The sequence below is a fragment of the Struthio camelus genome, chromosome 2 (genome assembly GCF_040807025.1).
Source record: "Struthio camelus isolate bStrCam1 chromosome 2, bStrCam1.hap1, whole genome shotgun sequence".
NCBI lineage: Eukaryota > Metazoa > Chordata > Aves > Struthioniformes > Struthionidae > Struthio > Struthio camelus.
In genome coordinates, this window is record NC_090943.1 from 131127974 (window position 1) to 131143594 (window position 15621).

The 15621-nt window shown below is 40.2% G+C and overlaps 1 protein-coding gene across 1 annotated transcript in view; it reads left to right on the forward strand.

Moving 5' to 3' along the window:
• SLCO5A1 (solute carrier organic anion transporter family member 5A1) overlaps window positions 1-15621 on the forward strand; it is an 83860-nt gene that overhangs the window by 56581 nt on the left and 11658 nt on the right. The window contains exons 6-7 of the mRNA XM_009668371.2: window positions 10133-10292; window positions 13246-13487. Coding sequence (XP_009666666.2) covers window positions 10133-10292; window positions 13246-13487 — 402 coding nt within the window. The remainder of the gene's footprint in view (window positions 1-10132; window positions 10293-13245; window positions 13488-15621) is intronic.

Below are 15621 nucleotides of genomic sequence, written 5' to 3' on the forward strand. Positions count from 1 at the left end.
TGAGAGCTTTTGATGAAAGGCTTTTGGTGCTGTGGGACTTGGTATGACAGAGCCTCTCCCTCAGCTGATGCTTTCAAAACCCTTCATGAGTAAAATAAACATTGCAGCACTCCAGTGAGGAAAGAAGGAGTAAGAAATATGTGACTGAAAACAGTCTGTTAGTTATTGAGTGACCACCCTTACTAGGAGACAATTAATAAAAGAGGAGAAAAAGAGTTACCGGCATTCATATCAGAAGACAACTTTCCTCTAGTCTTCCTGTCCTTCAGCTCAGAACAGAGGTATCTCCTGCCTGCGGTACCCAGCCCATTGGTGGGAGGCCACTGCGAAATCTATGGGTTTATGTTTTGAAGACCACTTCTTCGAGATCTGGTCCAGCTAACACAGGCCTTTGTCACTCCCCGACCCTATTAAACACCATTCTTTTATTTCTTAAATATTAACTGGGAAGAATCAAAACAGAGAAAAGGAGCTGCTTTGGTAGTTTGTAGTCCTGTCTCTTCCAAGTTTTGTGAGGGAAGGTAATTAAAAGGTAACTATAGGTTCCCTGGAGGCTTACTCATAATGACGGATTCCTGGGTTAGTTCAATTCCAGCTCATAAATTTCTGGCATATAATGAATCAAAACAGGCCGTTTCTGATTGCCTTCTGCTGTTTTGGTACAATTAAAGTTTAGTTAAAATGTATAATTGACTTATTGAGGCACCTAACATTAGGAAAAAAAAAACATTTTTCCTCTGGAACCAACAGGTTGGGTTTCTGTTACTTTTGAATCTCTTACAGTTTAGTCAGCCAGTAGACTCTCTTAATTTGGAAGCAGTGACTAATTGGATTGGAACAATAACAACAAAGAAGGAATCCATCTAACACAATGAGAGAGTCCCTTGTTGGACAGCTACACAAAAATTGCATCATTGCTAGCTTCAGCCTGCAATTCCAGCTGAATTTATGTTTTCTGTTCCAGCTGCAATTCCAGATTCCCTATTATCATTAGTCGCATCTAATAAAGCTCTTCTCTTTATTAGTTCTATCAGTATTATGTCACGGCAACACTGAACAGTCTCCCTAAGAAGTTAAAAAATGCAGTTTGTCAGGTGGGAGTCTGGTTTTTGTCCCCATATACATGTTTAGCAAACTTGCAGTTAAATCTTATTAATGAAAGGAGCAGAGTCATTGTTTGGAAGTGAAAGAATAGTTCAGGAAATTTGTCGTTTGGGGCTGGGTTTTGTTAGTGCATGTGTGCACCAGCATATATGTATGTGCCCATGCATGACAAATATCTACGGCAGCTTAGATGAAGCAACACTACAATTTGACAGCATCCATCGCTGTTGAAACAAGTGGGGCAGATAGTTCTGAGACATCCTGTGTGTCTACATCAGTGGGAGCATTGAAACTAAGCTGCTTTCCCCACAGGCCATCTTATGAGCAGGACTTACTAGTTTCAGTGCAATGTCCACAGGACTCTGCTCTGGCTCTTTTTGGCCTGTATGGCCAAAACATGTAAACCTGTGGAGTGCTCTGCAGTAATTCGGGTATCAGGGCATTGTTCTCCTTTGTGCAGAGCAGGCAGTCTCACAGTGCCAGAAGACAGGATTAGTGGTGTACTTTCACCTTGCTGCTGGAAAAATACGTACCTTCAAGAAAAAATTCTGGGAGAAGTGTTCATGGAAATCTGTTATAATGCGGTGTGCTATGGGGTATATATGTGATGACAATGAGGTTTACAAGGATATGTAGTAGCAGAGCTCTCACATCCCCAGCATCTGAGTTCCTTCATGAGTTCCCCATCATTAACAGAGGAGTGAAAACTGAAGGTAATAAAGATAAAAGCACAAAGGTCTTAGAAATGTCCACTAAGGAGATTTTGGGGACGAAGCTAACGGGTGATTTTGTGTATCTTATTTTCTTGAGAACAAAACAGAATTTCTTTTTGCATACAAGGAGTTTACTATAAACAAGAAAAACGCTAAATAAATCCTAAAAATAAACCTTCCAGTGATTTACTGAGGTAGAAGAGGTGATGAAAGCAGGAGATACACAGCTTGCAGTAGCTTATTAATAACTTGAGCATGTTTGCTCTGTGGATCTGTATGTACAAGGCTTCTTTGGGATAAAACAAAGAAAAGTATTTAAAATTAAATTTGCACAGTGATCTCAATTTCATTTCCAGTTTCGTGCTTCTAATTCATTGCATGCCCAATTTCATTCACCTTTATTTTTAAGCTGATTTCCTAACCTGTGTGTCACAGTAATATTCAGCAGTGTAGCTCCGGTGAGTTAGTTATGTAACTGGAGCTAGGCAGGAAACAGTCTGTCCTGCCTGTAAAATCATAAACCTCATCTATTGTTGAGAATACTGTCATTGGAAGTAGGGAGAAGAGGTCAAAAGAAAGCATTCTGTCAAGGTGGCCAAGACTGGCAAAGGGGACCTTGAGCTGTGTTTTACCCAGGAGTCTGGGATGCCCGTAGACCTGCCCATTTGCCAGATAGTAGCATCCTGCTGGGAAGTCAGGCCACGAGGGTTTCCCAGATGGGTGGGCAAGCCTGTGTTGTAATAGCCCACGTAGCAAGGCATCGCAGGTGACCAGTTCAGCAGGCTGCGCAACTCCAAAAATGCTGCCTGTCTTGTTTCTGTGAAAAATTTCTGTCACCGTTCTGCTGAAATCAGTATATTTCTGGGGAAAGTTTTGATGAATTGGGTATTTTCCACTGGACAAAAGGTTCTGCCAAGACATTACTGGAAAAGGCTGTCTGTTGCTATGTGACATGTTGCAACATACTGCTTTCTGAAATCCAGCGTGATATAATAAGGCAAGTTTCAACTGATAGCTGAGAAGGCTACAGAACCAGTATCAGTCCTGAGTATTTAATTTCCTGCTCAAGCTAAAGCTTGTTTCTAAAACTGTCCCTGTTTGTTTATGGCACAAGAAAGAAAACACTCAGAAAGTCTTTGGTTAACATCCAAGTAAATCCTAAAGTGTAAAGTAGTTCTAAGAGCTAAATTTATGAACCTGATTTGTGTGGTAAATAGACACAGTCCATAAATATTTAAGAGCTACTTAGTAACTCAGCTGCAAAAGTGCACATCTAGAAAGGCAAGCATATTTAGCAAAAGCAAATAGTGATGTATAAGTACGTTAAGTATGAATCAAGTGGAAGCCACTGAGCAGCAGTCATAGTGCTCAGTGTCACTTCTGACAGGAGGTGAGGTGACAGGTAACACAGGCAACAGTCACTGTGTGTAGAGCAGCTCACCATCAGTCTGTGATCTAGTCAAGCGTGGAAGATGGATTGGAGCAGAAGAAAATCCCTCCTGATCTGTGAGGTAGCTCGTACACAGTAAGTCAGATATTAGATGCTCACCCTTATGACAGTCCTGCCCATGTATCACAAATGTGAAGGCAAGCAAAGCTGTGGACCTCCTAGGGGCTCTGAAACCACTGCAGCGGCCTGTGGGCATGCGTACCCAGTCTCTGGGGTGCGGCCACAAAAAGAGTTCAGACTCCTCTGCAACTCCTGCCTGGCTGAGGAGGTGCTAAAATTCCCTATGGATCTACTGCTCCGTTTAAAGCAGAGATACTTGAGCTAGCTGTAAACAACAGTGTTCTTTGTGGCACCTATACTGAGAGCAGGGCAAACAAGCTAGCACAGGTAATTCCACGTAACACAGCAGTGCCCAGTGTGGACAGGTTGTACATGCCAACATAATTGTCAAGGCAATAATTTTGCTTATGGGCGCATGTGCAAGTACCTGTGTCCTAACAGAGCTCAATACTTAGACCATATTTAAAATCTGTGTGATTTTGCAGATTCTGAAGGGGCCAGCTAGCATTTGTTCTCAGCACTTTGCATCCTCTCGGTTGGGCTGCTCACAAAGCAGAGGAAAAGATAGGTGGTGACTGCAGCTCTGGGACGTAAGAAGATAAAAGTCAATTTCTTCTCCTGGAGTTGAGGATTTTAACACAAATATTCCAGTTTATGTAAAAGGGCCTTAAATTCCACCCCTGCAACCTTGCTTCTTCATTGCATTCAACCTTGCATTCACCTAGATTGCTTCAATGTTCATTGTAAATCGGGCTTTCATCTTTAATCACTAGACTACTTGATAAAAGATGCAATGGAGGACACTTTTAGCTTCCTTTTGGGGAAAAAGGTCAGCTAGTTTAAATGTATCAGCTAGGAAGAGGAAGGAAGGAAGGACAGCCTTGTGTTATGAAGTTTGGCAGAGTCAGCCTCTTGGGAGGGGATGGGCCATAAATTCCACACTTGAGCATTTTCATCTATTTTTGTTAGCAGCTCTGCATTCAGTGTACTGGCTTTTATGGATCTTCCTCTGAAGTACTGAACTGTCTCATGTATAATATAGGGAGCACAGGCACCTATCTCAAAGCTGTGGAGTCCATTGGGCCAGAAAATGTCCAGAAGTTGTGCCTCTCTGTGGATCCAGACCAGTGTGACCATAACTGTGACATCCCACATTGCTGGCAATGGGTGCTCTAAGCACTTGTGCATAGAAAGCACAGGAAGCACTTGTGAAATGTAACAGATGGAGCATTCAAGATGAGTGAATGACCAAAACAACTTTCAAAATATGATAATGACTCACCAAAGCATTCTGGTATCACTCATTTCTGTAATGAAACATTACAGAGAAATATTATCCAAAACCGCCTTCTCAAAGCGCCACCTTTCGTCATTGTTCAGCCACCCCAAGCACTTGCTATGAAGAGTCCCCAAACCATGGGGAGATCTGACCCTGTCTTCTGAGGAAAACTAGATTTCATGTGATTGTAGCCACTATGGCGAAGGCAGAGGAATACTTTCTTAGTGCATTGACTGAAGGATGACTTCAGGATATGTTTGAAATATGTGAATTCTTTCTAAAACTCAGATTAATTAAATTTTAGACTTCTAAATCTCAGAGATTAGCATAGTTATGTATTCTACAGCACTATTTAAGTTAAATAAGCTATTATTATTTTGGCCACAAAGTTGTCCCAAATCCTAAGCTGGGAAGCCAGGTAGATGCAAGTATTTAAGCTGCTGCAACTCAAAGATGGGAAGAAAGCATATGAAGCATGTCATGATCCTCAGGGAATGGACAAATGTTTCCTATTGATACCTATTTTTGATTAGCATTGGCCACTATGTTTAATAGTGATTGAGGAGAAGATAAGAACTGTCTGACAGTGTGATTTTGCTAGGAAATTAGGAAACTGTTTACTGGAAAAGGAGGTGAATTGTTAACATTCTGCATGGTAGCATTTACACGCAATTTAGCCAGAAGGAATCTGACCCTGAACCGTGGCATCCACAAGAACACCTTGACCATTGCACTGTTTAATATTCTGGAAAAGGGCTGCTCTCCATTCCTTCCAGGGGAATGAAGCCATTTTGCAGCAACAAATGGAGGACGCATAGGGAGAGGGAGGAGAAGAAATGAGGAACGGGTAGAGATACAGAAGAAAAAAAGAGCAAGGAAGAGATAAACCTAATTTTCAATTCTCTTGCAAGGAGATTTCCCTTGGGAAAAATGACTTTGGGTCCTGGTGTCTGCTCCAGGTTTCGCTTAGAGATATGGCAGTAGAGTCATTGGCTAAGAGGCATAAATAAGTTTGAGAGCAGAGCCTAGAACCCAAGATTTCTTTTGCAAAGTGAGACCAGTCTCACTAGTTTATACATTTTTTTTCTTTTTACCCAGTTAAACCTACTTTATTTTCTATATAGTGGTTCATCATTGACAGGAGAGATGGAAAGAGAATCCATTTCAGAGCTTGCTGTTAAAAGTACCATCAAGGAGATGCAAGTTTGAATCCCTTCAAGTTGAGGAGGACCTTGAAGCCCAGTGTTTCCACTTCATGTAATAACTAGGCTGATGAACAAAAGGCAGCTTCCTCCCCTGCTTCAGAAGAGATCTGTTTTAAACCATGAGTGCCATGAAGTGCAGCATGTCTGGAGTACGCTATCAGCACAAAAGGGCAGCTTTTCCCTAGGCACTTGGGAACTCACTGAGCTGTCTACAGAGGGTACAAGCATTCATATAAAGTGTCAGGACCCTGAGTGCATTCTCCCACTTCTAGGAAGTTAGCTGGCCAAGGTCAGCACCTTCACTCATCAGAGCTATTGTGAGGAAAGCTAGAAGTGAGCACCTACCCCTCATTTCTCCTGGGAGCTGCTTTTAAGCTGAGGGTTTACCACTGGCCCCTGCCTTTGCTTCACTGCAGCTGTGTCACAGCTATGCCTGCGTCCAGGCTTGTACCTCCTTGATTCTGCCCTGATCCAGACCTCCTGGCTTGGCTTCCCAGCTTGGTCCTAGACTTACCTCATCATGGCATGAGTGCTGGCTGAGTTTGACTCTGATTGTTGTCTGTGGACCTGATCGAGGTGCTGTCCCTGCCTGTCTTGCTATCACTCACCTTCCTTTGCAGAGCAGCTCAGGAGCCAGCCACAAAGTCACTGGAGGGAGGTCAGGCCCTCACTTCAATTTACTGAATTTTTGGAGATCTTCAGAAGTCCCCATTTTTTTTGATACTTTAAAGAAGCTAGCTTTCTGACTTTGGCATTTTGAATCACCTGGATGGACTAAGAACTTCTGCGTTTAGGTCATGCAAATTAAAAACCATAAAGTAAGTGCTTTGGAATTGGCCCTCTGTCCACAGAAGAACATGGATGCTGCAGTACAGAATATCACATTGCCTAACGTTTGGTTGCCTTGAGACACGAAATGGCATTGACGAGCCTAGAGCGCAGCTGAGACAGAAAGCAGCGCTTATATTTAACCCCAGAAAATAATGTTTCCTAAGTATCCTAGGAAGCATAGAGTTTACAGTTCCTAAAGCAATAATAAAATTGTGCTTTTTCTCAGTAACAGCAAAAGCCTCAGGTGGCAACTTCAATGTCAGCTGCTTTTCAAATTGCTTGAATTCTCCTTATGCAATGAACATGGAGCCTAGGCGCATAGTTCTGGTTCATTAGGTATATTTAAGAAGTAAGAGCTGGTGGGGTCCCTAGCCTAGCCTCAGACAACTCTAGCACTTGCAAATAGATCCTTATGTACAAGATCATTCACGAAACTTTTTCATGGGCTTAAAGCAATCATATTGCTGGCAGTATTGTAAAACCAGACAGAATTCCATATGAGGTGCAGAAAAATGAACCCCATGGAAAACTCTTGCTTTTCCACTTACGAAATTAGTTCAGCAACCTGAAACAGAGATAGTGTGGTAAGTGCAGTAGAAATAGGTATAAATATAATGCGAGCTATTAAAAAGCTCATGTCTATTATAATTTGTCTGCATAATGAGAGCAGAAAATAACTTTCAAGGTGTGTCTGCACAGATATATGTCAGCAGAGCACAGTTATTTTCTTTTTGGTAACTGAGCTCGCATGTTTAGTAAGAGCGTGGATAAAAGGTACTACTTTGTGCCTACAGATATACCTTCAAGTATTATGCAGAAGTTAATATTAGATATGATTTATTTAGTTCAAATTACAAGGTTGCACTAGAATTTGCAAGTTTTCTTACTTTGGCCATAAAAAGCCCTTAAGTAAGTCTTTTCAGGAGTCTTCATATGTTCAGAGTTTATAAGCAAATTAGTAGAAGTGAGGACTCTCAGATAAAGCTGATGAGAGCCAGATTCAGAACAAACAACAATTCATGTAACAGGTTAGAAACTGGTGGAACAATAGTTGCCATAGGATATTACGGATGCAAAATGTTTAGGCTCAATGGGAGAAGTACGTAGCAAAAAAAAAAAAAAAAACCCCAAACCCCAACATATTGGGGCTTATTAAATAAAAAAACATATAAGACAAAAGAAATTTTAGGCTGAGAATCGTTACAGGCTGAAAAAATACAGAGGCTGGAGAAAGTAAGTTACTTGACCTGTTCTTGTCCTTCCCTAGTCATCTGCTTGTGGCTACTGTTAAGGACAGGCTATTGGTGAAGAGACAGCCATGGTCTGTACAGCCATTTTTATGTGGTTCTAAAACCACAGAAATGTTTCAAAGTAACATTCGTGCAAATGAATGCATACAGAAAACAGTTTTTAAGTTAGCATGTAGGGAACATGCCAAGAATCCTTAATCAGCTAAGGAAAAGAAGCATCCTCAATGTCATAGCAATTAGCTCTGTAGCTGAGCAATCATCACAGTAATTGAAAGGGTTACAGTTAATATAATAGCTCTTTGGAGAGAAAGCAATTAGTCTGAAGATTTCAAGAAAGTATGCACTTTAAAAGTAAGTGACATTTCAAAAAAGTTATTTGACAAGAAAAAAAACATTTGCTCATCACCTACTTTCTCATTAATGAGGAGCTTCTTGGTAACGCAGATTGGACATCTTGCATCCTCTGGTGTTCAGCTCTGTTAAGCTGGCTCCGATTATGTCAGTCTGTTTTTACTTCAGGGAGAAACAATCTAGTATCCCTTCCATCTTCCTTTAGCTCTTTCATTTTAGCTTTCTTTGTTTCTCTGTGATCATAGTTTTTACGTATAGTTAGATAGGATTTTTTACTATTCTTTTCTTTTGGTGAGGCTAGGTTTGCCTCTGCTAAAATGTTTCCTCCTTTCTTTGTACTCTAAGCCTTCACCATATCCAGGAAAGTTAAAAGTCCAGCATTGTCTCTGTCTTTCCTTCAGCACAGGGAGCAGCTGATATCTTCTTCAGTGTCTGTGCCCAGAGCTGGGCATTTATAAGTGAAGTGAGACTTTTTTTGGTCAGGGCTGAAGTGATGTGGCAAGGCAACAACTGGGTAAGTAGGTGACTGTCCAGTTCAATCAACCTGTATTTCACCTCTGACTCTGACATCTGGCAGTCAGTTGTAACCAGGGTTGATTTCTTTTTTCAGTAGCTGATAGCAGCATTTGATCAATTTGTTTTTTTCCATCCTCCTCTGATGAAGAGCCTGTGGTCTTAGAGATACTGTGCTAAGGCCTTTGTCACCTCTGGTTTGAGCTGCAGTAGTACACTTGGCATAGTAAAGCTGAGCCCCAGTGGAATTGTTTATAAAATCCCCATTCTTGGCTTGAATTGCACACCACCACTTGGTGATTTGCACTGGCGTCGTTTGCAGTTCGGGATGGTGGGTGTTGATTCTGTTGTAGGAGCTCCCATGCCTCGCACCCGATGCAGTGCCACCTGCAGACCCTGCGACTGCTTCTGAGTGACCTGGTCTCTAGTGGTCTCTAGTCAGCATACAAAAGTGCTATGCAAAGGCATTAGCTGGAGGAGAGCGTATGGGGAGAGACCTGGAGCTGCAGTTGTGCGCTGCTCCATGCAGGTCTCTTCATATGAGCCAGTCAGTTTGTAGAGATGCCCTGTGCTGAGGCAGAGAGCTTGCTTGGTTGGGTTGGCGCCATCGTACACATGGTCCTCCATTCAGTGGTGAAGATGTGTCCAGTTTAGCATGGCACTTGCCAGTGAAAAATAGGAAGTTTCATGCTATTGCACTTGTGATCTAGTAAACCACCAGCTTTTCAGTGTGTGTGTGTGACACAGTTTTGAAATTCCCTTTAGTCCAAAATAGATAGACCTTCTGAGTATACAGCAAAACTCTTCTGGGAAGGACTGAGAAAGCTGGGCTTTGGCAGGATTTGGGGGAATGGTCCAGGGAGGTGGAGCTGTCATTCTTTTACAGACAGTTTAGTAATAGCACAGTAGTGTTCTAAAGCTAGACAGAGTCCTGTATATTTCAGAAGTACATATAAATGCATTAAGTTTTCCGAGAAGTTTTTGGTATGTGGGAGGCAAGGCATATTAGTTCACATGATGCTTACATCTCATCACTGGGCCCTTCACTAGTAATAACCAACAAATCCCTGCAGCTTAGGATAGACACATAAAATAGCGGTGTCTTAACTATTAAAGGAAAAATCGGGGGAAAAATGCAACTATTATGTTGGCAAATATGATCCAAGTTTTAAACTTTGTGTTATTATCTGGCAGTAGCAATGCCTGGGGCATTCTTTTTTACATTTTTTAAGTTGTGTACATAACCTAGAGTTAATGCTGTTTTTCCTCCAGTAATCAAATATAAATCCCAGAATTAATGAGTAGGGTGTTTTCTCCCCCTGAACAGCAGGACATCTGTGCTTGCTCTACTAGCATGTTCTTTTTCTTTTCTTCAGTCCCACTCTTGCCATGGCCCACAGGAATCTAACTGGGAGCTGTAATGTTAACTGTGGATGTAAGATTCATGAGTACGAGCCTGTCTGTGGATCAGATGGAATAACATATTTTAATCCTTGCCTTGCGGGCTGCATCAATGGTGGAAACCACAGCACAGGGGTAAGTGCTTCCCACACTCGCCCACATGCAGTCTACGAACAGCGAGTAGTCCATCAGGACTGAGGCAGATCAAAGAACACGTTTTCTGTAGCAAACTTTCCTTCTCCTAAGCTTCAGAGAAGTTGCAGCTGACTTAGGCCTGAGTCTTTCTCTGTTTTGAAAGGCTGGCAGTGTTGCTATTTCACAGCCTCTTCCCACTTTCAGTCATGTAGAAATTTCAGGCACAAATTCATTTCTACCAAGCAAGTCCTCCAACCAAATGAGTGCAAATTGTGCCATGAGGAGACATGGCGAGACAGCATTTCCAATGCAGAACCTGAAGTCCCCATGTCAGTGGGCTGCATGCCTGCTGTTCCTGCAAGACTTGGAAAGAGGACCTTGAATCACTGTCACGTGATCCAGCTTTTTGCTAACATAGGCTAACCTGCTATCCTTTCACAAATACATTAGTGTTAATCTTAAAAGCAGTTACATTTCTTTTCTTGTATTCCCTTTCTGACTGGAAGGAAGAATTTAACTCTTCTGATGGAAGTGTTTTAAATTCCTATTTAAATTTAGTTATGGCCTATTTAAAGCCATTAGTGTTTGTTGCAGCCTCATCATTTAGTATAAGTAGCCGTTCCACCTCCACCACTGTACAGATAGGTCTTTTATTTGTATGGCCAAATACGGACTATTTTTTTATTCTGCTCTTCTGAAGAAGTTTTGTCATTTTCTGTAAACCTCTTCAAGGCTACATGATATTCTTTGAACTCAAGTAATCAGAAATTAAAGGATGTTAATAACCCACTTTCTTTCTTGGAGTATATCACCAGTTACAACCAAGTCTTCCAGTTATGGTATACTAGGGAAGGGCGTTCTGCTGTTAAAATCGCACCACGGAAATTTGGCAATTGCTAGGACAGGGCACAGAAAAACAGTGGAAAGGTGGAATCTGACGTTAATGTCAACAGAGCATTATGCTTGTGCTTGCTTTGTACAAAAGACAAACTCTTAAATTCTTCTGTTATAGAACTATCTTCTAAAAAGGAGTAAGTAAGAGAGACAGGAAACAATATAAACATTGATTTTCTCAGAACTTGATTGTACTTTCCAGGAAGCTTATTTATAATGTATCCATCTCCTAATTTGCAGTCCTGAGCCAACCTGTGAAATGTGAGAATGTTAGAGTTGTGATTTCTTGTTTTTGACAAGGTAATGTTCTAAAAATGAAGGCTCATATATGATTCTATTTAGAACAAATTAGTTTCTTTTATAAGTTTTTTTTTTACTTGGCAGAAAATAGCTTTGGCCCAATTGCAAAAGGCCTTGAGTATCTGGTTAACTTTCAGCATCTATGTAAATTTTACTTGCACTCTGTTGGACTGAGGCCGTAGGTTTGATCTTTGCTGCATTTCATTTGCTATCAAACTGATGCTAGTAATTTGTTTAATAGTGAAGTACTTTGGGAATATTTACTTTTCACTCCAAATTTTGAAACATAGTATTTCCTATTATGATTTAGCCTGAAGTTTTAACTCAGCAGCTAATGGTGAATAAAATAAGTCTGACATTGGTTTGAAAATATATTTCTTCCTTAAATAATGTTTTATGGAAAGTACTTTAGGAAACTACAAATGTAAGCTTGTATCACTTTATAACACATAAAATGAATATTGCTAACCTATAACATTTGGATTTCAGTTTATAACATATAATATTTTCAAAGTTAACTACTCAAAAGTTGGAAGTAGGAGAAAAGAATGCCTGTGTACAGTTCATGCCTGTTCACATTATTACACTCTAGCATTTCTGCTGCATAAGGCTTCTGTCTCATTTAGTGCACAGCCTTGGTTTCTCTGGTGATGAATCAAGACTATATAGTACAGAAGACTATTTTCTGTAGAATACCCACTATTTGGAAGCAATAAGGTAAGGAATTGTAGGAAGAAAGCAGACACTCACCTGCTATGTGGCAGCTAAATGCTGCCCAGGGAAACTGGCTTCTGTCACTACCTCTGTTCCTAAGTGATATTAGGCAAGTTAGCCTAGGGAAACTGGCTTCTGTCATTACCTCTGTTCCTAAGTGATATTAGGCAAGTTAGTTAAACTAAACGTCTCCCAGTTGCTCATTAAATTTGTATTCTTCGTATTCTGGATGATTGATATGAACAGTAACCAGAAGTATCATTTATAGAAGTACTGAGTGCCAAAATTTGTATCTGAAGGCAGGAAAAGTTGTGTTTAGAATATATTAAATTGTGTATAATGAAAAATAAACTGGAAAAAGGGGTCCCAATTGTCTCAAATTTGCCACCCACGTTTGTGAAAGTTTTGATCTGGGTTTCAGTTACTTAGCTGCAAAAAAGAGCTAACAACATCACTGCCTCATCTCATAACTGTTCTGAAGATAAATTAATCTTTTTAAAAGAGATAAAGTATAATGATGAGTGCCATAGAAAAATCCATATGAAATATGAGTCATTCTGTCTTTGTAGTGGAATATGATTAATGTGAGGAAAAAGTACCTGGAGCCACATTTTGAAAATGGGAGGTAAAATACGGGATAAATGGATGGTTCATTAAAATGTTCAGCAAAATCCTACAGAAAAAATGTAAGGCTATGTGATAACACAAGCACATGCAGAGGTGTAAATTAAAGCTGACAAGCAACCTTAATTCAGGTATTTCCTAATGGCTGAGTGTTTTAATTTACAGCCTTAAGATGTAGCTTGAGTTAGGTAGCTTTGTGCATGTGTGGTTTCTAGGTTTTATGAAAGCAAACTTCAAAACCATTCTTGTCTGTCCTTTGGATAATAACACTGGAGGCAGAAGACTCCTGACTGAGAAGCAGTATTTGATTCCCGATGAGAAAACTATGTGAGACTGTCATACAACGTCTTTGCACAATGTCTTTCTCACAGAAGTTTTTCATACGTAAATGTTCACTGTTTCTCTTTTTCGCTTTCCCTAGGTAAGAAATTATACAGAATGTGCCTGTGTCCAAAGTCGCCAAGTTATTACTCCACCAACAGTGGGCCAGCGCAGTCAGCTTAGACTGGTCATTGTCAAAACCTACCTAAATGAAAATGGCTATGCTGTTTCTGGGAAGTGTGATCGAACCTGCAATACACTTATCCCATTCCTAATATTTCTTTTCATAGTTACCCTTATAACAGCATGTGCCCAGCCATCAGCAATCATAGTGACACTCAGGTAAGAGCTTAGTTGTATGTTTATTTAGAAATTTGTACTGTGCTTACCATCACTCTAGTATCTATATCACAGAGGTTGCAGCTTAATTCAATCAAGCTTATTTATCTCTATAAGGTGAATAGAATAGGGCTGACCTTTATAAGGAAAATATCACCTGATAATGCACCCTAGGAAACAAGAAATGCCCAGCAATTTCCAGACAATGAAAAGAGAGGATATGTAAAAGCATGATGTAAAAACAAATGGTTACTCTGGAGAAATTTTCAGTCTCCTTAGGGTAATGATTTGGATTTTCAAATCCAGATGAGAAAAAGTTAATATTTGACTCATTCATAGTTAAATCGAGAGAGGACATTTTAAAATTGTCCTTTTCTGTTTCTTAAAATTGTTCATTCCTGCCACATGCCCCGTTTTGAGCCTTCCCTTTTTATTTCAAAAGAATTTTGAAACTATCATATAGTATTCTGTAGTAGTGTCATTGTCACCATAGTCATTTAGGGATAGAAAAAGGTGTAGTCTTTATAGGGAAAGACTGTGTCTTTTATTTACCTAGCTAAAAAAAAGCAGACAGATTTTTGGATTGACTCTTCCCATTTCTGCCATCTGGTCTGATAAAACTTGTTACTCCCTGTAACATCTGTGTCCATCCAAAATACAACCTCTGCAAGTGGCCTTCAGTCCAAATTTTAAAGAAAATCAAGCTGAGAAAACATAATATGGTCAACTATAATAATAAATCTATATTTGAATAATGTATATTGCTGTTTTTAAAAGAAAAAAAAAAAAAGAAGAGGAAAATGCAGTAAAAAGAACTCAATTATTTACCAGTATTTACAAAGCACATCCATAGGTGTCACTTCTACTGGTAACAGAAAGACAAAGGGAATGTTTCAAAGGTGTTGATTCAATTTAGAATATAAAGTTGTATCATGCATATGTTACTGCTACAGAAGTTAAAAACTATTACAGTAAATATATGCATGAAATCAAGGTTCTGCTAAATTTATACCCTTATTCAAGGGCTTCTAGAGGATATTTTTAAAAGATAAGACTAAATGAAGCTTCCCTGCTTTCCTTTCCTGCTACCGTCCATGGCCCTACCTCCTAACACTGAAGTTACAAAACTAAACTATTGCAGTTACTGAGTTACTGCTGATCTTTTGGGTTGTATCTGTTGTGTATGCATGCTCTTGGCTCTGAATAGAATTAACATGCTTTATCTGAAATGGTAGTGGGTCAGGCACACACATATATCCCATTAGCATGGCTCAGCTGATGTTCATTTACACGGGCTGCATCTACATTAGTGCTTTGGTTTGGATCAAGAGTATACTTTTGAAACAAATCTCCTGATCATCCCTCCTTCCTGCGCTTTGTTTTACGCTGTGATGCAGACGTAGATATACTGGAAGATGCTCTTCAAAAGCATGCCTGAAATGGTCCAGCCACAAATGGGTGTTCAGTCGTTGGCACCCGAATAGAGCTTATCTGAATTGAAAAAGACCCACAAAGCCTGCAATGCTTGTAGCGTAGGCATCAGGTCCTCAGCACAAGCTCTTTTGCTCTACAGATCTGCTTCTCTAATGTGCATTACTTGCTAATGTAGACATATATTTTGGGCTGGGTCATGTAAAATATGTCTCCATATGCGTTTTTTTCAACCAGCTTAAGACCTTTTCTTTCTGTGAAAAGAAGGGGTCCTCCCAACAAAGTGCAATTCTCTCCATGTAGTGTCACCTTTATATCTTCATTCTGATATTCTGAGATTACTGGCATTCTGCTGCGGCTGACAATTAGCCACCTATAGAAATAATAATGACAAACCTTTGAAACAGGTCATGGAGCCTTTAGAAAACATGAGACAGCTCAGAACCTTGCTATATCTCCTTAGGCTCTTTGGCATGCACTCTCTTTTTGTGCTGGAACTAGGTAGTATGGCCCCACCTGAGATCTTGTCAGCCTTCACCAACAGCAAGTACTTGAAACCCACTGGCACGCATCTGTGTCTCATCCCCTTCTAGTGCTCATCTTCAGCAAGGGCTAGTCTTCTCTCACCATCATTTTCTCAGCTCAAGTGACTGAGATTTGTGCAGAAGATCTAAATGTTGCAAGCTTGCTGATGATGCCCTGGAAG